The following is a 24,526-nucleotide window of genomic DNA, read 5'->3' as shown; positions in this document are numbered from 1 at the left end:
GTGAGCTAATGTGACTAAGTTATACTTAGCCCATTTGAGGAAGATGTGGAAATGCATGCAACAGGTACAAGGAAGCTTCTGGAAGGCATCTGATAAGTTTCTGTCAACTTAGTTTGGCAACTTACGTAGAGTCCTCTTCAGAAGACTTGAAGAAGACGACAGAGCACTGCCGTGTCTGAGCACAGGTCTGGGGTCAGGCTGCCTGGATGGAAACTTTGGTTCTGCCCTTGCTGACTGCATTATCTTAGAACACTCACCTGCTACTCAGGCCTCGGAGTCTTGTCTGTAAAATAAGCTAATGAAAACTCAAGTCCACGGGGGGTCATAAGCATGAAATCAAGTAACATAATTCATGTTAATTACAAAATTTAAAAATAGTTTTGTTTAAAAAGGGCAAAACAACCCTGAGTTAATAATTTAGGGCTTGTAATGGCTGGTGAGTGTAGCCTGACTTCACTGATACAAAAAAAAGAAAGGGACTGTCGTTCCCTTTGCTCACAAAACATTTCCAAGAAATGAAACTGCGGTGGCAGCAAAATTGAAATACAAGAGGAAAATGTAAATGCATATAGATGGAAAATAAAAGAAAGCATTAACGTGCCAACAATTATAGTCTCAGCAGACTTCAAATCTAACTCAAAGTCTAGGGAGCAGTGATCCCAAAAACCTTTTTACACAGCTCTACTACAAGCCTCTTATGAGTGAAAAAAGGGTCAGCAAAACTGTCTCTCCTTCTGCATGAGAATTTGACCTCCTGTTAACTAGCTAAGTCAGCTCTCTGCACATGACGACAGCTTGTGTCACCTGTGTGCCTAGGCAACACTGCTTCTGATCTAAAAAGATGCTTGATGGGTAAACTGCATCTGGACTGGGAAAGCCATGTTTCGGATTCCCTAAGTACACTGACTCCTGGAACCAGGCATGTCTCTTTCAGGGATCCTGGGGACTCTGCCAACACAATTGTGTCAGGAGATGTTGGCCCCTACAGGATATGAGGCTCTTAAGCCAAGGCATTGCCTGTACCTGCCCCAGGTGAATCTTGTCTCCTTGCATCTGAGCTGTGCTGTGTGAACTGCTAGCACTCCCTCCGGAAGAAACATCTGAGGCTGCCCTGCCAGCAAGCTGTGGTTCCCCTGCCACATCATCCTGAATAGACTCATACCAAGAGCCAAGCATATGAGTGTCGTGAGTCAGAATGTTGAGCGGAACCTTACATGACCCCTTGGTGGGTGTTCCAACTTCCCAGTTTAGGCAGCCTCTCTCATATACACTACAAACCATTTATTCTCCTTATTGTAATTGCCACAGTTAACATTCAGAGCACAAGTACTGCTTACCAGGCATGGTGACTGTTCACACATTATATGGTTCATTCTCAAAATGACACCTAGGTAAGTGTCATCATCTCATTTCAGAGCTGAAGATTCTGGGACACGCTTGGGGTTTCCTCAGCAGGTAGAGGGGCCAGATATGGGAAGAAGCAGGGAAAAGACAGGCAAAGAGAGAGAAGGAAAAAAAGACTGCACTAAAAACAAATAAATAGCAGGTGTCACTCAACACATGTATTCATGTGCATGCCTAAGACCTGCCCTATATAGTGAACTGAAACACACAGCATAATTCAGCACAAAGGACATAGTAACGAGGAAGCTGCTATTAAGCAAAGGCAGATGGTAAATGCAAAATGCCAAACAGTAAACAGAGGCAAGCACTTCCAACATAGGTTATACAGGTTGAGTGAATGACAGCTTTTTTTTTTTTTTTTTTTGAGGCAGAGTCTTGCTCTGTCACCCAGATTGCAGTGCAGTGGCACACTCTCGGCTCAATGCAACCTCCACCTCCCAGGTTCAAGTGATCTCCGACCACAGCCTCCTGAGTAGCTGGGACTACATGTGTGTGCCACCTCATCTGGCTAATTTTTGTATTTTTAGCAGAAACAAGATTTCACCATGTTGGCCAGGCTAGTCTCGAACTCCTGGCCTCAAGTGATCCACCTGCCTCGGCCTCCCAAAGTGCTGTGATTATAGGCGTGAGCCACCACGCCCAACTGAATGGCAGTCTTTCATATCTGTATCCCAGAGGAACACTGAGCCAAAGTCACTGAATCTCTGGCCTTTGGGGCTCCACCCACCCAGAAAGGGAAAGAAACCTTCCCCACTGCCTCATTCTAAAATTCAAAGAACGAAGGTACACACATACATACCTATCTGCCTATACGTATATGCACATGTCAACAAATACATGTACGGATACATTCACACCCATCCGCATAAGTGCGGGTGTGCATGTTGAAACGTATGTGTCTTTGAAAATTCTGTTTCACAACATCAGAGTCACACACTGATACAAGGGAAAGACAGTACTGAAGCGGAGAGCACATTCTTACTTACGGTGTCCCACATCACGATGTACACGTCAGTACTGAATGAGTTATTAACGTGCTGGGTAATATAAAGATTGATGAAATCACAGAAGTGGTGATACATGTTAACACCTAGTGTTGGAAAATGAAACTACATTAATTAACACCAAAGAGCACATGATCAAGCAAGTTTTATTCTATCCCATCTATTTACAGTTTAAGAGAATTTTAGTTTAAATAAATGGGGAAAAAAAATAACTGTTTTGTTTTCCCAAACATGAAATGATCTAGATACATAGGTAGTCCTCAATTTATGGACTGATAGGGTTTCAAAAGTCACTCTAAAATTGGTTATTTAAAATCAGGAATGCATTTTCCCATACATCCCAAGTAACAAGTGATCATTAAGTTCCCAGAAAAAAACAAGGTAGGTCTATTTAACTCAAAACTGAGTAGAACTACAGGGCCATGAAGTCAACTCATTATTTCTTCTGACTTTATTTATTTATTTATTTATTTTTTTGAGACGGAGTCTCGCTCTGTCGCCCAGGCTGGAGTGCAGTGGCGCCATCTCGGCTCACTGCAAGCTCCGCCTCCCGGGTTCACGCCATTCTCCTGCCTCAGCCTCTGAGTAGCTGGGACTACAGGCGCCCGCCACCACGCCCGGCTAATTTTTTGTATTTTTAGTAGAGATGGGGTTTCACCGTGGTCTCGATCTCCTGACCTCGTGATCCGCCCACCTCGGCCTCCCAAAGTGCTGGGATTACAAGCATGAGCCACCGCGCCCGGCCCTGACTTTATTTTTTTTAATCAGGGGTGGGGTCTTGCTATGGTGGCATGTGCCACCATGCCTAGCTTGATCATTTATTTTTTTAAGTCAATTAACGGGCCAGGCACAGTGGCTTACACCGGTAATCACAGCACTTTGGGAGGCTGAGGCAGGCCAATCACTTGAGGTCAGGAGCTCGAGAACAGCCTGGCCAACATAGTGAAATCCTGTCTCTACTACAAATACAAAAATTAGGCAGGCGTGGTTAGCCACTCAGGAGGCTGAGGCAGGAGAATTTGCTTGAACCTGGGAGGCAGAGGTTGCAGTGAACCAAGATCACACCACTGCACTCCAGCCTGAGTGACAGAGTGAGACTCCGTCTCAAAAAAAAAAAAAAAAAAATCAGTTAAGCAACATCTGTTCATCATGGAAGTACTGGCAATGATGGCAACTAACATTTTGGTAATTTTCATTCCTGTCTCTTTTTTCCCTATTTAATCATTACATACATCATTCCTGGAAAAATATTAACCAACTTTCATATAAAAGAGGTGAATGTCTTGTGTTCTGATTGAAAGAGAAGCAATTCTGGAGTAAGAAGTTGAATTCCAGCACAGCCATGCATGTGCAACATTCTTAGATGAGTTCATAAAGTCCCTAAGCTTTAGCTTCTCTATAGAAATGGGAAATAGTTACCTATGTGCCAGCTTTATTATGAGAAACCCAAACATAATACATCTTAAAGTACCCATCCCAGTGCCAGGCACATAGGAAGACCTGAATGAAGACTAGCTGGATCCCACCAGGTCAGATTGAGTGTAGAGGGCTGTGGGTGCCACTATTTGTAAGTTCACATGCCATTCATTAAAAAGAAACAGAACGTGCACCCTCTCCACTTAGGTATGCAGGACCCAATATTCATCCTGGAAATGTACAAATCTAAATGGGATGAAATTCCAAGAACTGACACTTAGAGCATGCATTTTAAAGGTGGGAAAATGCTGAGTAAAAAAAAAACAGGGACTCTCAAACGCAGAAATCATAAAATATTCTGACTTCATTCCCACAGTGAATAAAAACATTGTGTGCCAGAAATAACAGTATAAAAATGCTCTGTTTTTTTCAGCCTGGTATCTTAGATGATTGTTTGGAAGGGCTAATTTTTTCACCCAGAAAAATCTTGGCAAAGAATATATTTTCAACTTAAGAAAAATAAAGTTCTATCAGAATCCATCCTCTTTTCCCAGGTTAGCCACAGAGCACACATGAGCTCTTTCACATAACATTTAGTGAGTTCCTAACAGTTGCTGAGGAATGCAGCAGGCACAAATCACTGCTTGGGGCTGCAAGAATTTATAAACAGAGAAGAAAACATAAGCTCCATCCTTGAGAAATGTGCCCCCTAATGAATCCTGTCTGTAGAATGCCCATTTCCCTAAGGTACAAGTTAACATGAAAAGCAAAACTGAACCAGGCACAGTTACTCACACCTGTAATCCCAGAACTTTGGGAGGCCAAGGCAGGAGGATCACTTGAGCCCAGGAGTTCAAGACCAGCCTGAGCAACCCATCTCTACAAAATGTATTTTAAAAACTAGCCAGGCATGGTGGTGCATACGCCTGTGGTCCCAGCTACTTGGGAGGCCAAGGTGGGAGGATCACTTGAGCCCAGGAGGTTGAGGCTGCAGTGAGCTGTGATCATGCCACTGTACTGCAGCCTGGGCAATACAGCAAGACCTGTCTCTAAAGAAAGAAAAGTAAAATTGGAAGACAGCATAAATTAGAAGAAAAAAGCAGAGTTATGAATATAGGAAAGAAATAAGACATGTCTACTCTAGCCTATTATTCTCACTTTATATACTTTATTGTATAAGTATCTGCATACATTTAATAGCTCACACATATTTGCCACTTTTACAGGTGGATCAGTGTTTTCTTTGCCCCTTTTTAATTTGCATATTTTAAAAACGAGTCAAAACCTGGAAAACAGCATTTTTACTTGCTCTTATTTCAAAAACCTAAACTTGTCTGATTTCTGAATTTAACACTTTGTAATATAAGAATTATGACTTCAGAAGGCAGAGCACATTAAAACCATGATCAATAAATTATAGTAATTCTGAAATATTTGTGACAGAGGCTGTCTGTATTTCACTGTAAACCTAACCTCTCCTGAATTTTGATATGATCTAGCACAGTAATCCCTGTCTGTCATAATGAGAGAGATAAAATGGTACAATCTGTGTTTCTCCTCTCCAGTGTAACTAGTTCACAAAGTTAAACCTCTGCTTGCAAGCTGAGAAAGAGGCTATAAGTATAAATGATAAAATAATTTTAATTTTATTTCAAGAATAAATTACACTGGTAATTTCCAGAAGAATTTTAAGTTCACTTTAGTCATGGAAACGATACAGAAAGTTTGCCAGCACAGGGACACTTCTTTCCCATCCATACTATACAAACGGCTTTTGATTTTTTTTAATTGTTTTTAAATTTTTCATGTTTTTTAAGACAGAGTCTTGCTCTGTCACCAGGCAGTGGCACGATCTTGGCTCACTGCAACCTCCGCCTCCTGGGTTTAAGCGATTCCCCTGCTTCAACCTCCTGAGTAGCTGGGACTACAGGCACCTGCCACCAAGACCAGCTAACTTTTTGTATTTTTTTAGTAGAGATGGGGTTTCACCATGTTGGCCAGGATGGTCTTGATCTCCTGACCTCGTGATCTGCCTGCCTCGGCCTCGGCCTCAAAGTGCTGAGATTACAGGTGTGAGTCACCGCGCCCAGCCTGGCTTTTGATTTTAAACATCTTTTAATGAAAGACAACCTAAACCAAGTGATTAGAGAAACCAGATGGGGTAAATTTCATTACAAAAGGCATAAATATACCTTCATCTCTCGTCCTTTGATTTTGGTTCAGTCCTTTGATATAAATGTGAAAATTTCTTCTAAAATGCCAAAGGTATAAAATAATGGGAAGTGCAAACTAGCTCATCTACTTCTTCAGAGAAGAAAGCAAAAAAACAAGTTTACTGTTTGTCATACTGCTTCCAAAAAATTCATAGAGAATTACTACATCCAAAAAAAGGAATAATATCTCATTAACAAATACACAAATAACAGACAAAGTAACTTCTCACCTGCATCTAATTTCATGAAATATGTTGGTTTTTCAATGACAATGTCACATTTAGCATCTTCTATAGGTCTGAAGTTGAGCTGAGTATAGCTTTGTAGCTCAGCAAACCTGAAATTATGAATTGGGACATGACTTCAAACTGATTCTCCCAAACTTCCTATTACAACATTGTAACTTAGGATCTGTTCATTAGGCAGATTTTACCTCTAACTGGTAGAGACACGCCTATGGACACCTGTAACTTCTAAAACTTACTGACATTTATATAGGTTGTTATCAATTTTAATGTTAAGACAAGGAACAGGCTGGGCGCGGTGGCTCACACCTGTAATCCCAGCACTTTGGGAGGCAGTCAGATCACGAGGTCAGGAGATCAAGACCATCCTGGCCAACATGGTGAAACCCCATCTCTACTAAAAATACAAAAATTAGCTGGGCATAGTGGTGCGCACCTGTAGTCCCAGCTATACTCAGGAGGCTGAAGCAGGAGAATCGCTTGAACCTGGGAGGCAGAGGTTGCAGTGAGCCGAGATCACGCCACTACGCTCCAGCCTGGGGACAGAGCAAGACTCTCTCTCAAGAAAAAAAAATGACAAGGAACAAAAATGATTTTAAAATTCAGTCTTATGTGCAAGATAGTTAGATTGGGAACTTACCACACAAAGAAGATATTAATATATTGGGTTGGCTAAATAACCTACCAGTAAAATGAGAAGACTCAAAAGATTTCCTAAGGAGGCTCAATAAGAATAATGAGCCAGAGAAACTCTTGACAGACTTCTTGGATTCTGAGAGACAGCATTCCAAGAATCACCCGGTGCCTCAGAAAGACAGCAGAGACAGCTAAGTGTCCCAGAAGAAAGCAAATTTATCTCTTGGAAAACATCTTTGGAAGCCACATAGCACAATTTTCTTCCAAACAAAAGAAGACAATACCAAGCATGTGACAATTGTGGAATATTTAGAGTCAACACAAAGATCGTCTGTACCTCTTCCTTAAGATCATACCTCATGTAAAACAAATATCAATAGATCTTTTTGAAACACAATGCCATATAAGTACCGCGCGCTAACCAATTGCGCCACTGGAGCACCCAATACCTAATGCTAAATGACGAGTTAATGGGTGCAGGAAATCAACATGGCACATGGATACATATGTAACAAACCTTCCCAGACGTTTGTTACATATGTATCCATGTGCCATGTTGATTTCCTGCACCCATTAACTCGTCATTTAGCATTAGGTATCGTCTGGGAAGTGAGGAGCGCCTCTGCCCGGCCACCCATCGTCTGGGAGGAAGTGACGAGCGCCTCTGCCCGGCCGCCCCGTCCGGGAAGAAGTGAGGAGCGCGCCTCTGCCCGGCCACCCATCGTCTGGGAAGTGAGGAGCGCCTCTGCCCGGCCACCTATCGTCTGGGAGGTGAGGAGCGCCTCTGCCCGGCCGCCCCGTCTGGGAGGAAGTGAGGAGCGCCTCTGCCCGGCCGCCCCGTCCGGGAGGAAGTGAGGAGCGCCTCTGCCCGGCCGCCCCGTCCGGGAAGAAGTGAGGAGCGCCTCTGCCCGGCCGCCCCATCTGGGAAGTGAGGAGCGCCTCTGCCCGGCCACCCATCGTCTGGGAAGTGAGGAGCGCCTCTGCCCGGCCGCCCCATCTGGGAAATGAGGAGAGCCTCTGCCCGGCCACCCATCGTCTGGGAAGTGAAGAGCGCCTCGGCCCGGCCGCCCCGTCTGGGAAGTGAGGAGCGCCTCTGCCCAGCCGCCCCGTCTGGGAAGTGAGGAGCGCCTCTGCCCGGCCACCCATCGTCTGGGAAGTGAGGAGCGCCTCTGCCCGGCTACCCATCGTCTGGGAAGTGAGGAGCGCCTCTGCCCGGCCGCCCCGTGTCTGGGAAGAAGTGAGGAGCGCCTCTGCCCAACCGCCCCGTCTGGGAGGTCTGCCGCGGAGGCCGGAAGCAATGTGGGGGCTGGACGTGGTGGCTCACGCCTGTGGTCCCGGCACTTTGGGGGGCGAGGCGGGTTGATCACTTCGGGCTAGGAGTTCGAGACCAGTCTGGCCAACTTGGCGAAACATGAAAAATACAACAGACAAACCAACCAACCAACTCAGTGACAACAAAACAGGTCTACCCTGGAGTCATACTCTAATTTTTTCTATTTTCCTCCCTTTCTGATCCTTTATCCCACTTTCTTTTTCTTCCTCTTCCTTCTCCCTCTTCTTTGTCAAATAGAGGATTGAGTTATTATCACTGATCCATATAAAGTCCCTCTCATTTATTTTAACTCCCACCCCCCATTTCTATTCCCCGACTTCCCATGTGTAACCTTCCTAATATGTTTGATACACATCTTTTTGTTTGTATGTATTTTTAGAAAATGTTTATTTTGTGTGCAAAAAAAATTAATAAAAAAAACATATGCAACAAACCTGCACATTGTGCACATGTACCCTAAAACCTAAAGTATAAAAAAAAAAAAAAAAAAAAAAAAAAACTAAGAGAAAAAAATAAAAAATAAAATAAAATCTTACTTGGAAAAAAATATATATATAAAAAAAATAAAATATAAAAAATAAAACACAATGCCAAAATAGTGTGGTGGTTTCAAACACAGGTCTACAAACTCTTTAATACCTCCCCCTTCAAGAGGAGAAAGCTAATTCCCTCCCTTTAAGAGTGGGCTGGACTTAGTGACTCAATCCTTACGGGCAGAATACAGCAGAGCTGACGGTAGGTCACTTCTGGGATTAAGCTATACAGTACTGTGGCTTCCATCTCAGAGCATGCTCTCCCTCAGACCATGTGCTCCTGGGAAAGCCAGGAGCCACGCTGTGGGCAGCACTAGGGAGAGGCCCGTATGATCAACACTGAAGTCCCTGGCCAAGAGGAGCCGAGGCTTACAACAACCTGAGTGAGTTGAGCAGCAGATTCCCCAAGCCCAGGTTGAGTCTAGAGATGGCTACAGCCCTGGCCAACTCAGCCAAGCTGCTCCCAAACCCTGACCCTCAGAAGTATTGTGAGATAATAAATGTTTGTATTTTAAGCTGCTAAATTTTAGAGTGATTCGTTATACAACAATAGCTAATAAACACAAATATACCCTAGGGTACACTTTGGAATAACCTGTCACACAGCAATAAGTAACTAATACAATTATGCCCTGAGCAACTACCATGTGGAATCAAAGATCAGAAAGTACCAGGAATCAAAAAGCCCACCTGAATATAGAAACTACCTCTTGTAAAAGTCTGCTAAGTGACTCGAGAGACTGCATTGCAGACCGCAAAATGCCAGATAAATGTGTGGTAGATTTATTATCCTGAATGATCTGCAGCCAGGCAGTGAGGCCTCTTTAAGGAAAAAAAAAAAAAAAAAAGATTTGCTCAGCATGAATTTTTTTTTTTTTTGAGACAGGGTCTTGCTCCATCGCCCAGGCTAGAGCGCAGTGGTGCAATCACAGCTCACTGCAGCCTCGACCTCCTGAGCTCAAGCAATCCTCCCGCCTCAGCCTCCCAAGTAGCTACGATTACAGGGGCATGCCACCTCGCCCAGCTAATTTATTTTTATTTTTTAGAGATGAGGTCTCATCATGTTGCTCAGGCTGGTCTTGAACTTCTGGCCTCAAGTAATACTTCTGCCTTGGCCTCCCAAAGTGCTGCGATTATAGGCATGAGCCACCATTCCCGGCCTTGGTATGGACATTTGACCTTACAAATTAACATTATGTAAGTAACCTATGTGACTATACAGGAGTAGCAGGAGAGTTTCTTTGGGATGATGGAACAATTCTGCATCCTGATTGTGGTGGTCCCACTCCCCATCCTCTTCCCCCTCCCTCTCCCTACCTACATACCCGCACCTACACATGTGATAAAATTTTAATGAGTGCAGGTAATTGCTAGCGAAACCTGCACAAGTTAATTCTACCGTACCAATGTCAATTTCATGGTTGTGATCATTGTGCCACGGTTATATGAGATATTATCATTAGAGGAAGCTCAGGGAATTAGACAACGTACAAGTTCTCCTTGTAGTATGATATGGTTTGGCTGTGTCTCTACCCAGATCTCATCTTGAATTGTAGCTCCCATCATGGCAGGGACCCGGTGGGAGGTAACTGAATCATGGGGGTGGGTTTTTCCTGCGCTGTTCTCAAGATCTGATGGTTTTATAAAGGGCAGTTCCCTCTGCACACGCTCTCTTGTCTGCTGCCATATAAGACATGCCTTTGTTCCTCCTTTGCCTTCTACCATGATGGTGAAGCCTCCCCAGCCATGTGGAACCATGAGTCCATTAAACCTCTTTCCTTTATAAGTTACTCAGTCTTGGGTATAATATATACTATTTTTAAACTTCTATGAGTCTAAAATTATTTTAAAATACAAACTTTTTAAATTCAAAAAGCTGGCCAATGATGTTAACAGTCAGAGTAGCATTTACCTTTGGAGAGGGGGATGGGGGTAGAGCCTGGGAGGGAGACTGAGGTGCTGACAATGTTCTATTTTTGGACCTGGGTAAAAGTTACATGGGTGGGTTCACTTTTTCACAATCCAAACTGTACCTTTTTCTATATGCTTTTACATACTTTAATATCTGTGTATTGTTTTTTAAATGTGTTCCCCAAAACACATTTTTATTTTTTAGATTTGAGGTCTCATCATGTTGCCCAGACTGGCCTTGAACTCCTGGGCTCAAGTAATACCTCTACCTTGGCCTTCCAGAGTGCTGGGATTATAGGCATGAGCCACCATTCCTGGCCTTGGCATGGACGTTTGACCTCAAAAATTAACATTATGTAAGTAACCTATGTGACTTTGTTAAGTGAATAAAACTTGGCAATTGTGAGTTAATAAAAATGGATTTTTGAGCTGATTTTTTTCTTTCATTAGCAAACAGTAAGTACTATATCTACTATTAGAAACACATATTTAATTCAGATGCAACTGAGGGATTCACTCAGTTGCTGTCACTTCCCAGAAGCTCATGCCAAATGATGTACAAATGAAGTAACATTTTCCATTTGAGAGTCCCCATTAATATCTGCAAGTGCCATAAATAAAGGCAAATATTTCTGAAACAGATACGTTAAAAATATCTTACCATGATTGCAGAGGGCTTTTGCGCTGACCTTCAGACATCAATGTACGGATGTCAAGTTTACAGTGCCCTCCAATTTCACCACTCTGGAAAAAGTCCTCCTTAAATCTGGTGTAAAACAAAACATTAAGTTGAGTTCAGAAAACTTCTTCATGACCCAAGCACGTGGGTTGTAACTAAAGTGGATTACCAATTTCCAAACTCAATTTTTTAAAAGAATTTAACTATTTATAATAGAAAATTTCAAGTGTATATGAAAGTAACAGAATCATATCAGGACCCTAATGTATCCACAACCCAACTTTGCAATGCGATTAACTCGTGGCCTGTCTGAGTCATCCATCCCCCACCCATTCCCCAACCCCTCTGCCATATCATCAAAAACAAATTCAAGATATATCCCTTCAGTGAGGCTTGGTGGCTCACACCTATAATCCCAGCACTTTGGGAGGTTGAGATGAGAGGATCACTTGAACTCAGGAGTTTGAGACCCGCCTGGGAAACGTTGGAAGACCCCATCTCCTCAAAAATTAAAAAATTAGCCAAGCCTGGTGGTGCACTTCTGTATCCTAGCTACTTGAGAGGCTCAAGTGGGAGAATCACTTGGGTTTGGGAAGTCACAGCTGCAGTGAGCCATGATTACACCACTGCACTCCAGCCTGGGCAACAGAGCAAGACCCTGTCTCAAAAAAAAAAAAATTCCTGGATCTGAAAATATTTCCGAATTTATACTAGATGTTAACATTAACCACTTAAGTACCTGTCATGATTTCTCTTGATGTTTCTTAAATCAAGGTAGAGATGGGCTGCTCTGCAGTACTGAAGAAAACGGGAACACACCAGACTTGAGTCACTCTGAAGGTTGGGCAAAAGAAAAGAATGACTCTGAGTATTAACACAGCAAAGACTCATCCTGACTTGCTAGACATGGTGACAGCATGGATACCCTCACGTTCAAACCACATGACGTGGTAAGGAAAGCTCTCCAAAGACTGCATCTGCTGAAGGATATTTTCTCCTTCCCAGCAGACCCTGGCCAAGCATACTTTTGCCAGTTTCCCACTTTTAAGTTACCACGGAGAACTCCCAAACGATCTGTCAGCTCAAATTTTAAAGCCAAGAACTGTATATGTGGCTCAGTTCAGTCCCCTTTAAAAGAAAAAAAAAAAGCACCCAGAACCAGTACTACTACCCCCACAGCTATATGAAAAAGCAGCTTCCAAAAGCCAAGAGAAATAAGGAAAAACGCACACGTAAGAGACATTAAAAGCAGGGAGGGAAGTTTGCCAGTTTTAATAAGAGGTACTTTCTGCAAACCGTAAAACTTGTGGGAGCCTCTGTCTCAACAGCAACATGAGGGCAATATTTTCTAAATAATTGAAGAAAGGAGTTGAAGAGTCAGCTACCAGAGCCTGATTCTATTTCAACCAATCTGGGTTATGCTGAGAACTTGAAAAACTTTTATCTGCTCTGGGTTTTATTTATAGATTTAAATGCCATTTTAACTGTTTTTCCCACAACTCCCAATGAACACAAAGCCTTAATCTTGACCTGCATGGTGTTTTGGAGTCTGTAGTTGGTAAAAGACTGCAATGGACGAATGTCTGTGTCTCTGCCAAATTCATATGTTGAAATTCTAACCCCCAATGTGATGATACTGTTTAGAAGCTACCCAGTCTATGGTATTTTGTTATAACAGCCCAAACAACTAAGACAAGGATCACACTCTGTTAGCACAAAGCAAATCAAGGTAAATCTTAGTCAAAAGAACATTCTACAAGCCACCTTGAAAGAGGAGTGCAAGATAGGGGTTGTCATTATTCTCTTGCCCTTTCCATGTGAACAGCTAGACTTGAGCCAAATGTGCAAGACAGAACAGAACTCTGTTAAAGACACCCTGCAGCCGTGCAGTTTAATGACATGCCTCACAACCTCGGGCCTCATTCACCTTGCTAGAAGGCTCAAAGCTCTATTACGTGACACCCTCCAATAGCTCTATAAAGTATATACTCAGTTTTTGAATGTGAGTAAATTAAAAAATTTTTTTAGTTCTCCAGGGTGGTTGGAGATCGGAGGCCCCTGAGATGTCAGAGAGTCAGGGTTCAGGATCATTGAACAGTGTACCTTAATCGTAGGTGCTTACAACTTCATCAACCTTTAAAAAATAATGCTGAGCCCTTTGCTGGGAACCAGGCCCTGCTGCACTGAGCATTTTTATCTGCAGAACCTCATTTCTTCCTTACCATATGCTACATAATGGGCATGGCTTTAAGGCAGAGGAAATTGAAACAAGGAAAGCCTAAGTACCTTGTCTAAGACTCAGGATCTGAACTGTAGTTGAGAGCCTGCTCTTGTATTTACTACCCCAAATCACCTCCTGACAACGTGTTTATCTGATCTACCGAGGTACGATATGGTATGGTTGAAAGCAAACTGGAAAAAAATCTGCATTTTAATCCAAGAAGTATAATTAATTCTAAAAGGTAGCTGTGCAGTCTCGGAGAAGTTGCTTAACTCCTCTGAAGACCCTGTTTTCCATACTGATAAAGTGGCATCAGTAGTATCTGCTATAACGCTGATGAGCATCAAACCAGGTAACACACAGAAAAGCTTTCTGCAAACTGTAAAGCTCTGGGCAAATATAGAGCAGTATGGTGGTGTTATATCATCTGTCCCAAACTATCTGAGAATGAATTTGTAAAGATGCAATTTATCAATTTCTCTTCTTTAGCACACGTTTGGGGGAAAGATTCTAAACCTAAAAATATTTCGACTGTCTTAAAATATGACTATCTGATAAATGTGGGATAAGGAGGACAGGGTTTCCAAAGGAAAGAGAACAACCTATTTGGAGAAGTTACATAAAATTCTACGCCAGTAACTAAGTGAGAGTGAGGAATTCCTTTCACAGTGCCGTCTATCTTGTTATTACATTACAATCTAAATGATAAACATTAAAAATCAATAATCAATAAGTAATAAAAATAAAATAGCTTAGTTGGGCACAGCGGCTCACACCTGTAATCCCAGCACTTTGGGAGGCTGAGGTGGGTGGATCCCTTGAGGTCAGGAGTTCGAGATCAGCCTGGCAACATGGCGAAACCCCATCTTTACTAAAAATATAAAAATTAGCCGGGAGGGGTGGCACGCGCCTGTAATCCCAGCTACTCAGGAGGCTGAAGCAGGAGAATTCCTTGAACTCCGGAGGCAGAGGTTGCAGTGAGCCGGGATCACGCCACTGCACTCCAGCCAGGGCAACAGACAGAAACTCCGTCTCAAAAATAAATAAAATTAAAATTAAATAAACAAGCTTATTTAGTAAGGAGCAAAACACCCACCGTTTCCTTAGGCTGACAGAGCACATGCATCTCCTCCAGCCTCTCTCTGGCATATCCAAAGTCAGCTTGTTTCCAAAATATGTCCTCAGCTGACTCAAGAGTGTCCGTCCTATTTGCAAATAAAAATATTCTGTGTTTTTTTTTCTTTTTACTTTTTTTGGACCTTGAATTTTCATTCTAAAGGTTAAAATGCTAGAGGTTCCTTATTACTTTAACTTTGTTACAGTATACTATCACAGTTTTTCCAAAACTACGCCTTACTACATGGAGTTACGAAACCAAGTTATTCACAGAATTATTCCTTTATCATAAAATATGTAACAGACAGGTATGAAGTTATCACCTGAAACTGAAGACAATGATGCATTCTTAATTACTATATTTTCTTTACCTCATTAACACTGCATGTATTGGAAGTACTAATTATACTTAATTCTCCCAGGAATAATCAAGAGGAAACCATCCATTTATCTTCTTAGTATACACTGGGGGAAAAAATTATCTATGGTCCTGGCTGTTTCTCCCTCTGGCAGAGGAAATGGCAGATATTCCTATCCCAGTGTGAAATAGTCAAGTTGAATTCATGACTGTGTAAGCAAATTCATATCTAAATGAATTACTATCTAAAACCAAAAGAATCTAGCTGGAAATTAGGGCATCAACATACACTGTACAGAAAGAGGAAGACTTGAAGAGGGTATTCCATATGGAAACTTACCATCCCATGTCGACATAGCTGCAAACTGGGTAACCAAACCTGAACTCTGGTTTGCAGGATTTCTCATAACCCCAGCAGTACTTTAGCTTTTCTAGGTGTTTCTAGAACATAAAACTTACACTGATTTCCCTTCCTCTGACATTTAGAGAAGACGCTTAGATTTTTCCATTAAGAAAACAAATCATTATATAGCATTCACATTTACATTTATAATACGTATTCTTATAGAATAAATTTAAAACTCACAGTCAATTCTAAAAAGAGCAGCCTCAAGGTTCTTAACAATCCTCCTTACTCATCACCCCCACCATATCGGTCCCCTAACCGAAAGTCTGGGCTTTACCTAGACGCTCAAAGACCACTTGAATTTGAATTTCTTGAAGTAGCTTAAGAAACCACCTTTCTCAGTGAGCAAGCGGATTCTAAAATCAGTCCCTAAAAGACATATAAACTGGAATTTGTGCTACCAAAGGAATCACAGCTAAAGTGCATCAATCAGCAACCTCTCTCAGCAATCAAGATCAGCAGAGACCCCACAACACATGGACAACTCTGCCACCCTTGGGAACCACCCAGCTGCTGCTGGCCAAGGAGCTCAGAATGCTCTTCTGCAAGGCCCCAGGAGCAATGCTGGTCTGATTCCCAGGTCTGCTTTTCCATATGCTTCCTGTGCCAGCACCATGGGAAAGGAAGTGTCTCACAATGCCCAGCTTTGATCTCTGGGGCCCTCTGAGATGTCTTAATGGGCTCCTATTTGAGGCCTTTCCAACTCCTCTAAAACAGAAAGAAAGCCACAGAAACTGGCTTAATTATGTGGAGACAGAGGCTGAGGTGCTATTACTGAAATTAAGTGCTAAGTGATCCTCTTATGTGCGGTTTAAGAAGAGGTGTGAAATTCTTTAGTTACTTTAACAAGATGTTCTTTCCTGCATAAAATCTAATTGCTTCTTTAGAGTTTACAAACAGTATTGGCTACTTAGTTGTTTCAGAAGTGATTTCGATTTTAAATTTCTCTCTTATGAATGGGACATAATTTTAAGCAGTTTAGTCACTTAGAAGTATTATATGAAATTGAAACAATGATTAACTTATACAGTGACAACCGAAAATTAGAATTCTGCCTTCAGTTTCAGGTTATAAAGCGGAACCTGTAAGCCAGCTGAAATTGCATCCTCACAAACATAAGGAGAGAAGAAATAATATCTACCTTATATGGACAAAGAGAGTCTTTCTTACAGACAGTGGCAATATGCCTATTGTTGTGCAAAAAGAAGGGAATGTGCTCCTCTGGCAGGCGGATGCTGGCATAGTCATACAGAGGTTCGCCCGGAATGCCGTGAGTATCAGGAGGAGCTTCATTCTGACCACTCAGTGAGACTTCATGAAGTAAGACTCCAAAGACAAACAACATTAACATAGCAACCTGCAAACCTGGAGATCAAAATGAAGACAACTTTGTTAACAAATCTCCTTTAAAAGTCAAAACAACAACAACAACAACAAAACAAACGGTCAAGGGCTAAGTATAATTACAAAGCACTTTGCTATCCCACTGAATAATGTTCCTTTATTCCATTTTTTCTGAGCACTTGCTTGGTGCCAGGCACCACGTTAGCAAATGGGTATACAGAGGTGAACAAAACAAGAAAGAGCCTTGCTCTCATGGTGCCTTAAACCTAGTACAACTGGCATAAACAAGCAATCAAATAAACAACTTCAGCTGATGACTGGGCCTGTGAATCAAACCAACTAGGGACCAGCAAACTTTTCCAGTAAAGGCGAAGCAGTAAATATTTTTGGCTGTGCCAGACCTAAGATCTCTGTGGCAACTACAAAACAATGCCTCTGTCCAGAAAGTAGCCGTGGTCTATTATAAAAGAATGGATGAGGCTGTGTTCCAATAAAACTTTTTAACTTACAAAAATTATGGAAGGGCTTGATAGGATCAAGTTTAGTGATACCTGAAATAAAGTAAAGTAATATGACAGACAACATAGCATGGTGAACATTTAAAGGTTAACCACCTGGATTTGAATTGCAAATCTGCAACTTCCCAGCTGTAAGACCTTGAACAAGTTACTGAACCTTTCTGCACCTAAGCTTTCCCATCTGTAAAATGGAAATAATAATAAACCTTCATCATAGAGCTGTCGTGAGTTAAATGAGTTAATTATTGGTAAAGTGTTTAGAAAACTACCTGGCACACACTAAATGCTATGGAAGTGTTTATTAAATAAATGTTTAAAGCCATGTGGGGCAGAGAAGGGGCCCAAATAACATTTAAGCTGAGATCTGAATGATGAGGAGGGGAAAAGTATCCACGAGAGAGTAAAGGGAGTGGGATGGCTCTGAGCAAGTGTGTGTCTGCTGAATAAAAAATTACAATCACAATCAAGGTGTGAGCACAGACAATGTTCCAGGAGCGCTTCCGTACACAGGATGCCCTTGTGAAGCTTACATGCTAGTAGGTATAATAATCAGCTATAATAGCTAAGACTTAGAAACTCCAGAACTGACATTAAGCAGTCTGCCTCAAAGACTGTGCCCTTAAGCTCTCCCGTCATGCCTTTACATTGTGAACAGTGATAATGGTCACAAACCTCACTGCACTTCTAACTCACCCAATAAGTGTTAAATCTCTTGGACCAGATTTCTCCTATATATCCCAGACAATGATCCTGCCATTCTCAGGTCACTTTAGTGGGATCTTTGTTTTTTTGTTGTTGTTTTTTTTTTAAGTGCTCTTTCCGCTGGATGACAGAGTCTTAATATACATTGGATGTTCATCAGCTAGGACTGCTGTTTTCCTGGGTCATACCGGAAAACCCATCTTTGGAAATCAGTCTTCATTGATTATGGGCTATGAAGATGGAGCCTTTAGAAACAGACTGCAGGCCTGTAATAGTAGCACTTTGGGAGACCGAGACTGGCAGATTGCTTGAGTCCCTGAGTTCGACACCAGCCTGGGTAATGTGATGAAACCCGGTCTCTGCTAAGAATACAAAAAATCAGCTGTAGTCCCAGCTGAAGTGGGAGGATCACTTTAGACTGGGGAGTCAAGGCTGCAGTGAGTCCTGATCTCGCCACTGCACTCCAGCCAGGGCAATGCGAGGGAGACTCTGTCTCAAAAAAAAAAGAAAGAAAGAAAAGAAAGAAAAGGAAATTGACTGCTATGTTCCATCAAACCTCAAGTTCCAAGGCCATGGAATTCTAAGTGAACAGCGGGGACATCAAAAAGAAATCCTTTTTCCCCCATTTTTCCCCCCTGGAATAGTTAAGTATTGTGGTTTTTCACTTTGGCAGCCCTCAAGAGTATGGTGTTATCTGCTGTAAATCTGATCTGAATTATAATAACATTTTCACTTGGAGCTTTTATCCAAGAATGAGTTGACAACAGTTTCATAAAAATTTAAAAACACGTATTAATAGTAACAATGACTCTACTTGTAACAAAAATATATACCTCTTCAATCTTCAGAACCACTCAGAAGCTTCTGTGATGTTTCCGGTCTCTAAAACCTGTCAGAAATGAAACATGTTACCTTAAAAGGATGCCAAAGTAAACCTGATCATTCAGGTGATGTTGTGAATTAAAGGAAATATTAAGAAAGAAAATAATGTAACGGGATAACCCTCAGCCAGAAGGCCTGGCCGGTGGTGCGCTTTCTTTTCCTTAATGAATACCACACTGCTATACGCGAGTTCATGGGCACCACCCCCAACACAGCAACTGGGACCAGATTCCAATGGGGAACAGGAGGAGGTGGCCCACTTTCTACAAGCATCCACTGGAACTGACCAACAGGATACATAGTGGATCAAACATTCCCAGAAGCAAACAACTTTCCCATTCTCACAGCAGTAATCCCGCTGGCTGAATCACAGGGCTACCCACCTAGAGTGGTGAGCCTGAGGGTTCCCAGGCCTTCCTATTTTTTGACTTGTCCTTCCTGGTAATAAAGTCATTGTTATGACCAAGCCCTGACCTTTGGTTATCCAAGTCCACTGTCCTCCAGCGAGCTCTGGCCATCACTAAACTCACCGATCAGTGGAGAAGTAACGCTTAGGCGAGGGAAAACATCTAAAGACGCAGATCAGAAAGCTGGCGTCTGGCGAGGGCATGTACCCACTTGCATAACGCGGCTGGGGGTGGCTACTGGGCCTGGCACAAAGCCTTCCTGGTGTCCGTCCTCCTGCAAGGCCCGCGGGGATGGGTGGTGCACTCCTCCGGCACAGGGACGCTTTAGTGGCCAGGTTACTTTTCCTTCAGATCAAAGCAGCTGGACTCACTCCACTCCAGAAACCCTTGATTCGATTTCCACAGGCCTAATGAGGAAGGAAAAAAGGGAAACATCTGAAAGATGATGGATAGGAGGCAAAACCTGGGGTTGACACAGCGGGCGAAATGGGGCGATGTCGCAGAGCGAGAGAGCTTGGAAAAGTTTAAAGAAGACAGTGGGCAAATGGAAAGTTCAACCCGTGAGTCTCCGAATGACTCCTCAACGGCTGGCCCCTACTTGTACCAAAAAGTCTCTCGGCGCGTGCCAGGCAGGGCTCAGGAAGTGCTCGGCTGCCCGAGAACCCAGCTGTCCCCATGAACGTCAGTCCCGGCCCAGAGCTGAGGGGTCAGTGGCGAGCGCCCCGCCGCGGCTGAGACGCCGCGCTGGGGTTCTGGACCCGGGGCGCCGCCAGGGACTGCTTCGGGGTCGGAGATCTCCCGGGGCCGCCCGCCACCGTGCACCGCGGCGCCCCGGGTCCCCAGCGCGCCTGGGAGGGGCCCCGGGGAGCGGCTCCGCCCCGGCTGGAATCTTGGTCAACGCGGCTAGGGCCCGGGGCCCGCCTGCGCTCCGGGCGCTGGGAAGGGGCCAGGGAGGACCAGGATCGGCTTCCGACGCCCGCCTCCCGGCCCGCAGGGAATGGGAAGGCGCGGGCGGAGTGCGTGCGTAGGCTATACCCCTCCGGGAAGCCGCGCCGGGAGCGGGCACCACCCGGGGCAAGAGCGGCGCAGAGCGCGGCCGCGGCTGGAAGGAAAGCGGGGGAAGGCTCCGCAGATTGCGGGGGAGTCCCACCTGGAGCCGGGGCAGCGGTGATTACCGAGGAGGAGGCGGAGGAGACGGCGGCTGTTCCAGAGGAGGGAGTCGTCATAACCGGCTACTGCCGCTCACCGGAAACCTCGGGCGCGGGAGCTGGGCCAGGGGGCGCCAAGGAGCAGCTGGGACACCTTGGCCAGCCGGCGACGTGGGCGGGCTCGGGCCCCGCAGAGGCAGGACCGGGACTACACCCGGGAGGGCCAGGGCGCCGGGCCCCACGCGCGGAGAGGTTTCAGCCCTGAGAGTAGCCTCGACCCTGCGAGTAGCCTCGACCCGGCGAGCGCGGCAGGGAGGGGCTCAGAGTGGGGGAACCATCTGCCGTTCCTGGCGCTCTCCCGCGAAGGTTCGCGCAAGTCCGCCAGCTCCCTCACCGGCGCCGGAAAGACAGACGGCACGTGCCGGAGCCGGACGCCCACCCCCGTCGCAGCAGCCCGCGCCTCCTTGAGCGACAGCGTTAAAGCGCTCAGAGGATATTAGGACGGAGTGGGTAGAAAACCTGACTCTTCGTGTCTTCTGCGTTGCACTGAGGCGGATTTTTACTTTTATCTTATTTCACGCAGAAGTTGCCGCCCTAACTTCCAAATTTAGGGACTGAACATCGTTCACCGAATACACTTTGTGATGGTGAGGATACTTTGGAGTCCACACACATTTTAAAAGCGAGATAGTTTTACCTATCTGTAAACTCATCAAGTTCAAATGCTACTCTGTGGAGTTTAATTTTTATGGTTTTGTTAATTTACTTTATTACTGCTTATAATTATTTGAACTCCCATCCCCCATTGTCTTTTCCTCTAAGCTCCCCCAGGCCTAGTATTCCATCTACAGCATAGCAGAGTTGATCATTAAATAGTGACTACAGTTGAACTGATTATATGAAGGTGATGCTGAGAGGCAACAGCATGCTGGCAGTCCTCACAGCCCTCGCTCGCTCTGGGCGCCTCCTCTGCCTGGGCTCCCACTTTGGCGGCACTTGAGGAGCCCTTCAGCCCACCACTGCACTGTGGGAGCCCCTTTCTGGACTGGCCAAGGCAGGAGTCAGCTCCCTCAGCTTGCAGGGAGGTGTGGAGGGAGAGGCAAGAGCAGGAACCGGGGCTGCGTGCGGCGCTTGCGGGCCAGCTGGCGTTCCAGGTGGGTGTGGGCTTGGCGGGCCCCGCACTCAGAGCAGCCAGCCGGCCCTGCCGGCCCCAGGCAATGAGGGGCATAGCACCCGGGCCAGCAGCTGCGGAGGGTGTACTTGGTCCCCCAGCAGTGCCAGCCCACCTGCGCTGCACTTGATTTCTTGCCAGGCCTTAGCTGCCTTCCCGCGGGGCAGGCCTCGGGACTGCAGCCTGCCACACCTGAGCCTCCCCCACCTCCGTGGGCTCCTGTGCAGCCCGATCCTCCCCGACGGGCGCCACCCCCTGCTCCACGGCGCCCAGTCCCATCGACCACCCAAGGGCTCAGGAGTGTGGGCACAAGGCATGGGACTGGCAGGCAGCTCCACCTGCAGCCCTGGTTTAGGATCCACTGGGTGAAGCCAGCTGGGCTCCTGAGTCTGGTGGAGATGTGGAGAACCTTTATGTCTAGCTCAGGGATTGTAAATACACCAATCGGCACTCTGTATCTAGCTCAAGGTTTGTAAACACACCAATCAGCACCCTGTGTCTAGCTCAGGGTTTGTGAATGCACCAGTCGACACTCTGTATCTACCTGCTCTGATGGGGCCTTGGAGAACCTTTGTGTCAATACTCTGTATCTAACTGATCTGATGGGGATGTGGAGAACCTTTATGTCTAGCTCAGGGATTGTAAACGCACCAATCAGCACCCTGTCAAAACAGACCACAGGGCTCTACCAATCAGCAGGATGTGGGTGGGGCCAGATAAGAATAAAAGCAGGCTGCCCAAGCCAGCAGTGGCAACGCGCTGGGGTCCCCTTCCACACTGTGGAAGCTTTGTTCTTTTGCTCTTTGCAATAAATCTTGCTACTGCTCACTCTTTGGGTCCACACTGCTTTTATGAGCTGTAACACTCACCACAAAGGTCTGCAGCTTCACTCCTGAAGCCAGCGAGACCATGAGCCCACCAGGAGGAACGAACAACTCCAGACACGCCTCCTTAAGAGCTGTAACACTCACCTCGAAGGTCTGCAGCTTCACTCCTGAGCCAGCGAGACCACGAACCCACCAGAAGGAAGAAATTCCAAACCCATCTGAACATCAGAAGGAACGAATAACTCCAGACGCGCCACCTTAAGAGCTGTAACACTCACCGCGAGGGTCTGTGGCTTCATTCTTGAAGTCAGTGAGACCAAGAACCCACCAATTCCGGACACAATGCCTTCAAAATAAACATGCTCAAATGCATCAAGTCTAGAAGTTAAATAATATCATCATAAGGAAACAAGTTTGTTTCCAAAGGCTTACATGCTTTTTAAGTAATTTTTAAAAGCAATGTTGTTTAAGAATTGTTACAAGTTCTATTAGTGACCTGCTAAATTAGGAATCTTATCTGGAATTTTTTTCAGATAACAGCAACAACATATGTGGTGTTTAACATGTGCCAAACATTGTTCTAAAGCACTTTACAGTATTAATTTATGTATTCTTTTTATAAAAAAGATTTTGCCTCTAAGGGAACTGTCAGAGGCGTGTGAACCACAGCAACTCCATCTTAAATGGGAGCTGAGTAAAATGAGGCTGAAACCTACTGGGCTGCGTTCCCAGACGGTTAAGGCATTCTAAGTCACAGGATGAGATAGGAGGTCGGCACAAGAGACAGGTCATAAAGACCTTGTTGATAAAACAGGCTGCAGTAAATAAGCCGGCTAAATCCCACCAAAACCAAGATGGCCATGAAAGAGACCTCTGTTAGTCCTTACTACTATACTCCCATCAGCGCCATGACAGTTTACGAATGCCATGGCAATGTCAGGAAGTTACCCTATATGGTCTTAAAAGGGGAGGCATGAATAATCCACCCGTTGAGCATATCATCAAGAAATAACCATAAAAATGGGCAACCAGCAGCCCTCAGGGCTGCTTTGTCTACGGAGTAGCCATTCTTTTATTCCTTTACTTTCTTTTTTTTTCCCTTTACTTTCTTAATAAACTTGCTTTCACTTTGCCCTGAATTCTTTCTTGCTCGAGATCGGAGAACCCTCTCTTGGGGTCTGGATTGGGACCCCTTTCCTATAACAGAATTACTGCTCTATTATTTTATACTTTGCATACTTCATCCCACACTAATGACCGTAATTTTTTAAAATGCTTCCTCAAGCCAGGCACTGTGGCTCACGCCAGCAGTCCCAGCTACTCAGGAGGATCGCTTGAGCCCAGTGAGGTTGAGGCTGCAGTGAGCCATGATTGAGACACTGCACTCTAGCCTGGGCCACAGTCAGACCCTGTCTCATAAAAAAAAAAAAAAAAAAAAAAAAAAAGGCTTCCTCAGCCTACTTGCTGCCATCCGATTTTTGTCACATACAAAAAGGTTCAAATCAGTATGACATGTGCATGGTACTATTTTATTATTTTTTTTGTAGAACCAGGTTCTTGCTACGTTCCCAGCCCTTGTTTCCAACTCCTGGCCTCAAGTGATCTTCCAGCCTCGGCCTCCTAAAGTGCTGGGATTACAGGTGTGAGCCACCACGCCTGGCTATGTGGTGCTATTTTAAACAGCTACATAATGAGTGGTCATTCAGACTTACAGGAAACCAGATATGATAAACTTGAACATGAGATTGAGTCTCTCTTACTGCAACAGCCATTCTCAAATAGAATTTCTCTCCAAAATATCAATGTTAGAATTTAAATTTTCTTTGAGTTGATGTAAAACTCAAATGTCTACTGATAGAAGGCTGGTTGAATAAACTGTGGTTTATCCACACAATGTAAAACTATGCATGCATAAAAAGGAATTGAGAAATATCTCTGTACACTACAGGATATTGAGTGGGAAAAGGATATGTAATATGTAAATACCATTTTTCTAAGAGGAATATGTATGTATACATGTGTATACACATATATATTTACTAATTATTATTT

General features: G+C 44.4%; 1 protein-coding gene across 1 annotated transcript in view; it reads right to left on the bottom strand.

Annotated features, from left to right (window-relative positions):
- Window positions 1-21,420, bottom strand: part of EOGT (EGF domain specific O-linked N-acetylglucosamine transferase) — a 40,690-nt gene extending 19,270 nt beyond the window's left edge. The window contains exons 1-10 of the mRNA XM_004091775.3: window positions 20,479-21,420; window positions 19,452-19,735; window positions 18,873-18,928; window positions 16,617-16,840; window positions 15,410-15,510; window positions 14,692-14,800; window positions 12,114-12,208; window positions 11,357-11,461; window positions 6,268-6,374; window positions 2,391-2,494 (exon numbers count right to left, since the gene is read on the bottom strand). Coding sequence (XP_004091823.2) covers window positions 2,391-2,494; window positions 6,268-6,374; window positions 11,357-11,461; window positions 12,114-12,208; window positions 14,692-14,800; window positions 15,410-15,510; window positions 16,617-16,826 — 831 coding nt within the window. The 5' untranslated portion in view covers window positions 16,827-16,840; window positions 18,873-18,928; window positions 19,452-19,735; window positions 20,479-21,420. The remainder of the gene's footprint in view (window positions 1-2,390; window positions 2,495-6,267; window positions 6,375-11,356; window positions 11,462-12,113; window positions 12,209-14,691; window positions 14,801-15,409; window positions 15,511-16,616; window positions 16,841-18,872; window positions 18,929-19,451; window positions 19,736-20,478) is intronic.
- Window positions 21,421-24,526: the final 3,106 nt, after the last annotated feature.

This window comes from Nomascus leucogenys, chromosome 21, assembly GCF_006542625.1.
Source record: "Nomascus leucogenys isolate Asia chromosome 21, Asia_NLE_v1, whole genome shotgun sequence".
Lineage (NCBI taxonomy): Eukaryota > Metazoa > Chordata > Mammalia > Primates > Hylobatidae > Nomascus > Nomascus leucogenys.
The sequence above is the reverse complement of the archived record's forward strand: the minus strand, read 5'-3'. Positions and strand labels throughout refer to the sequence as shown.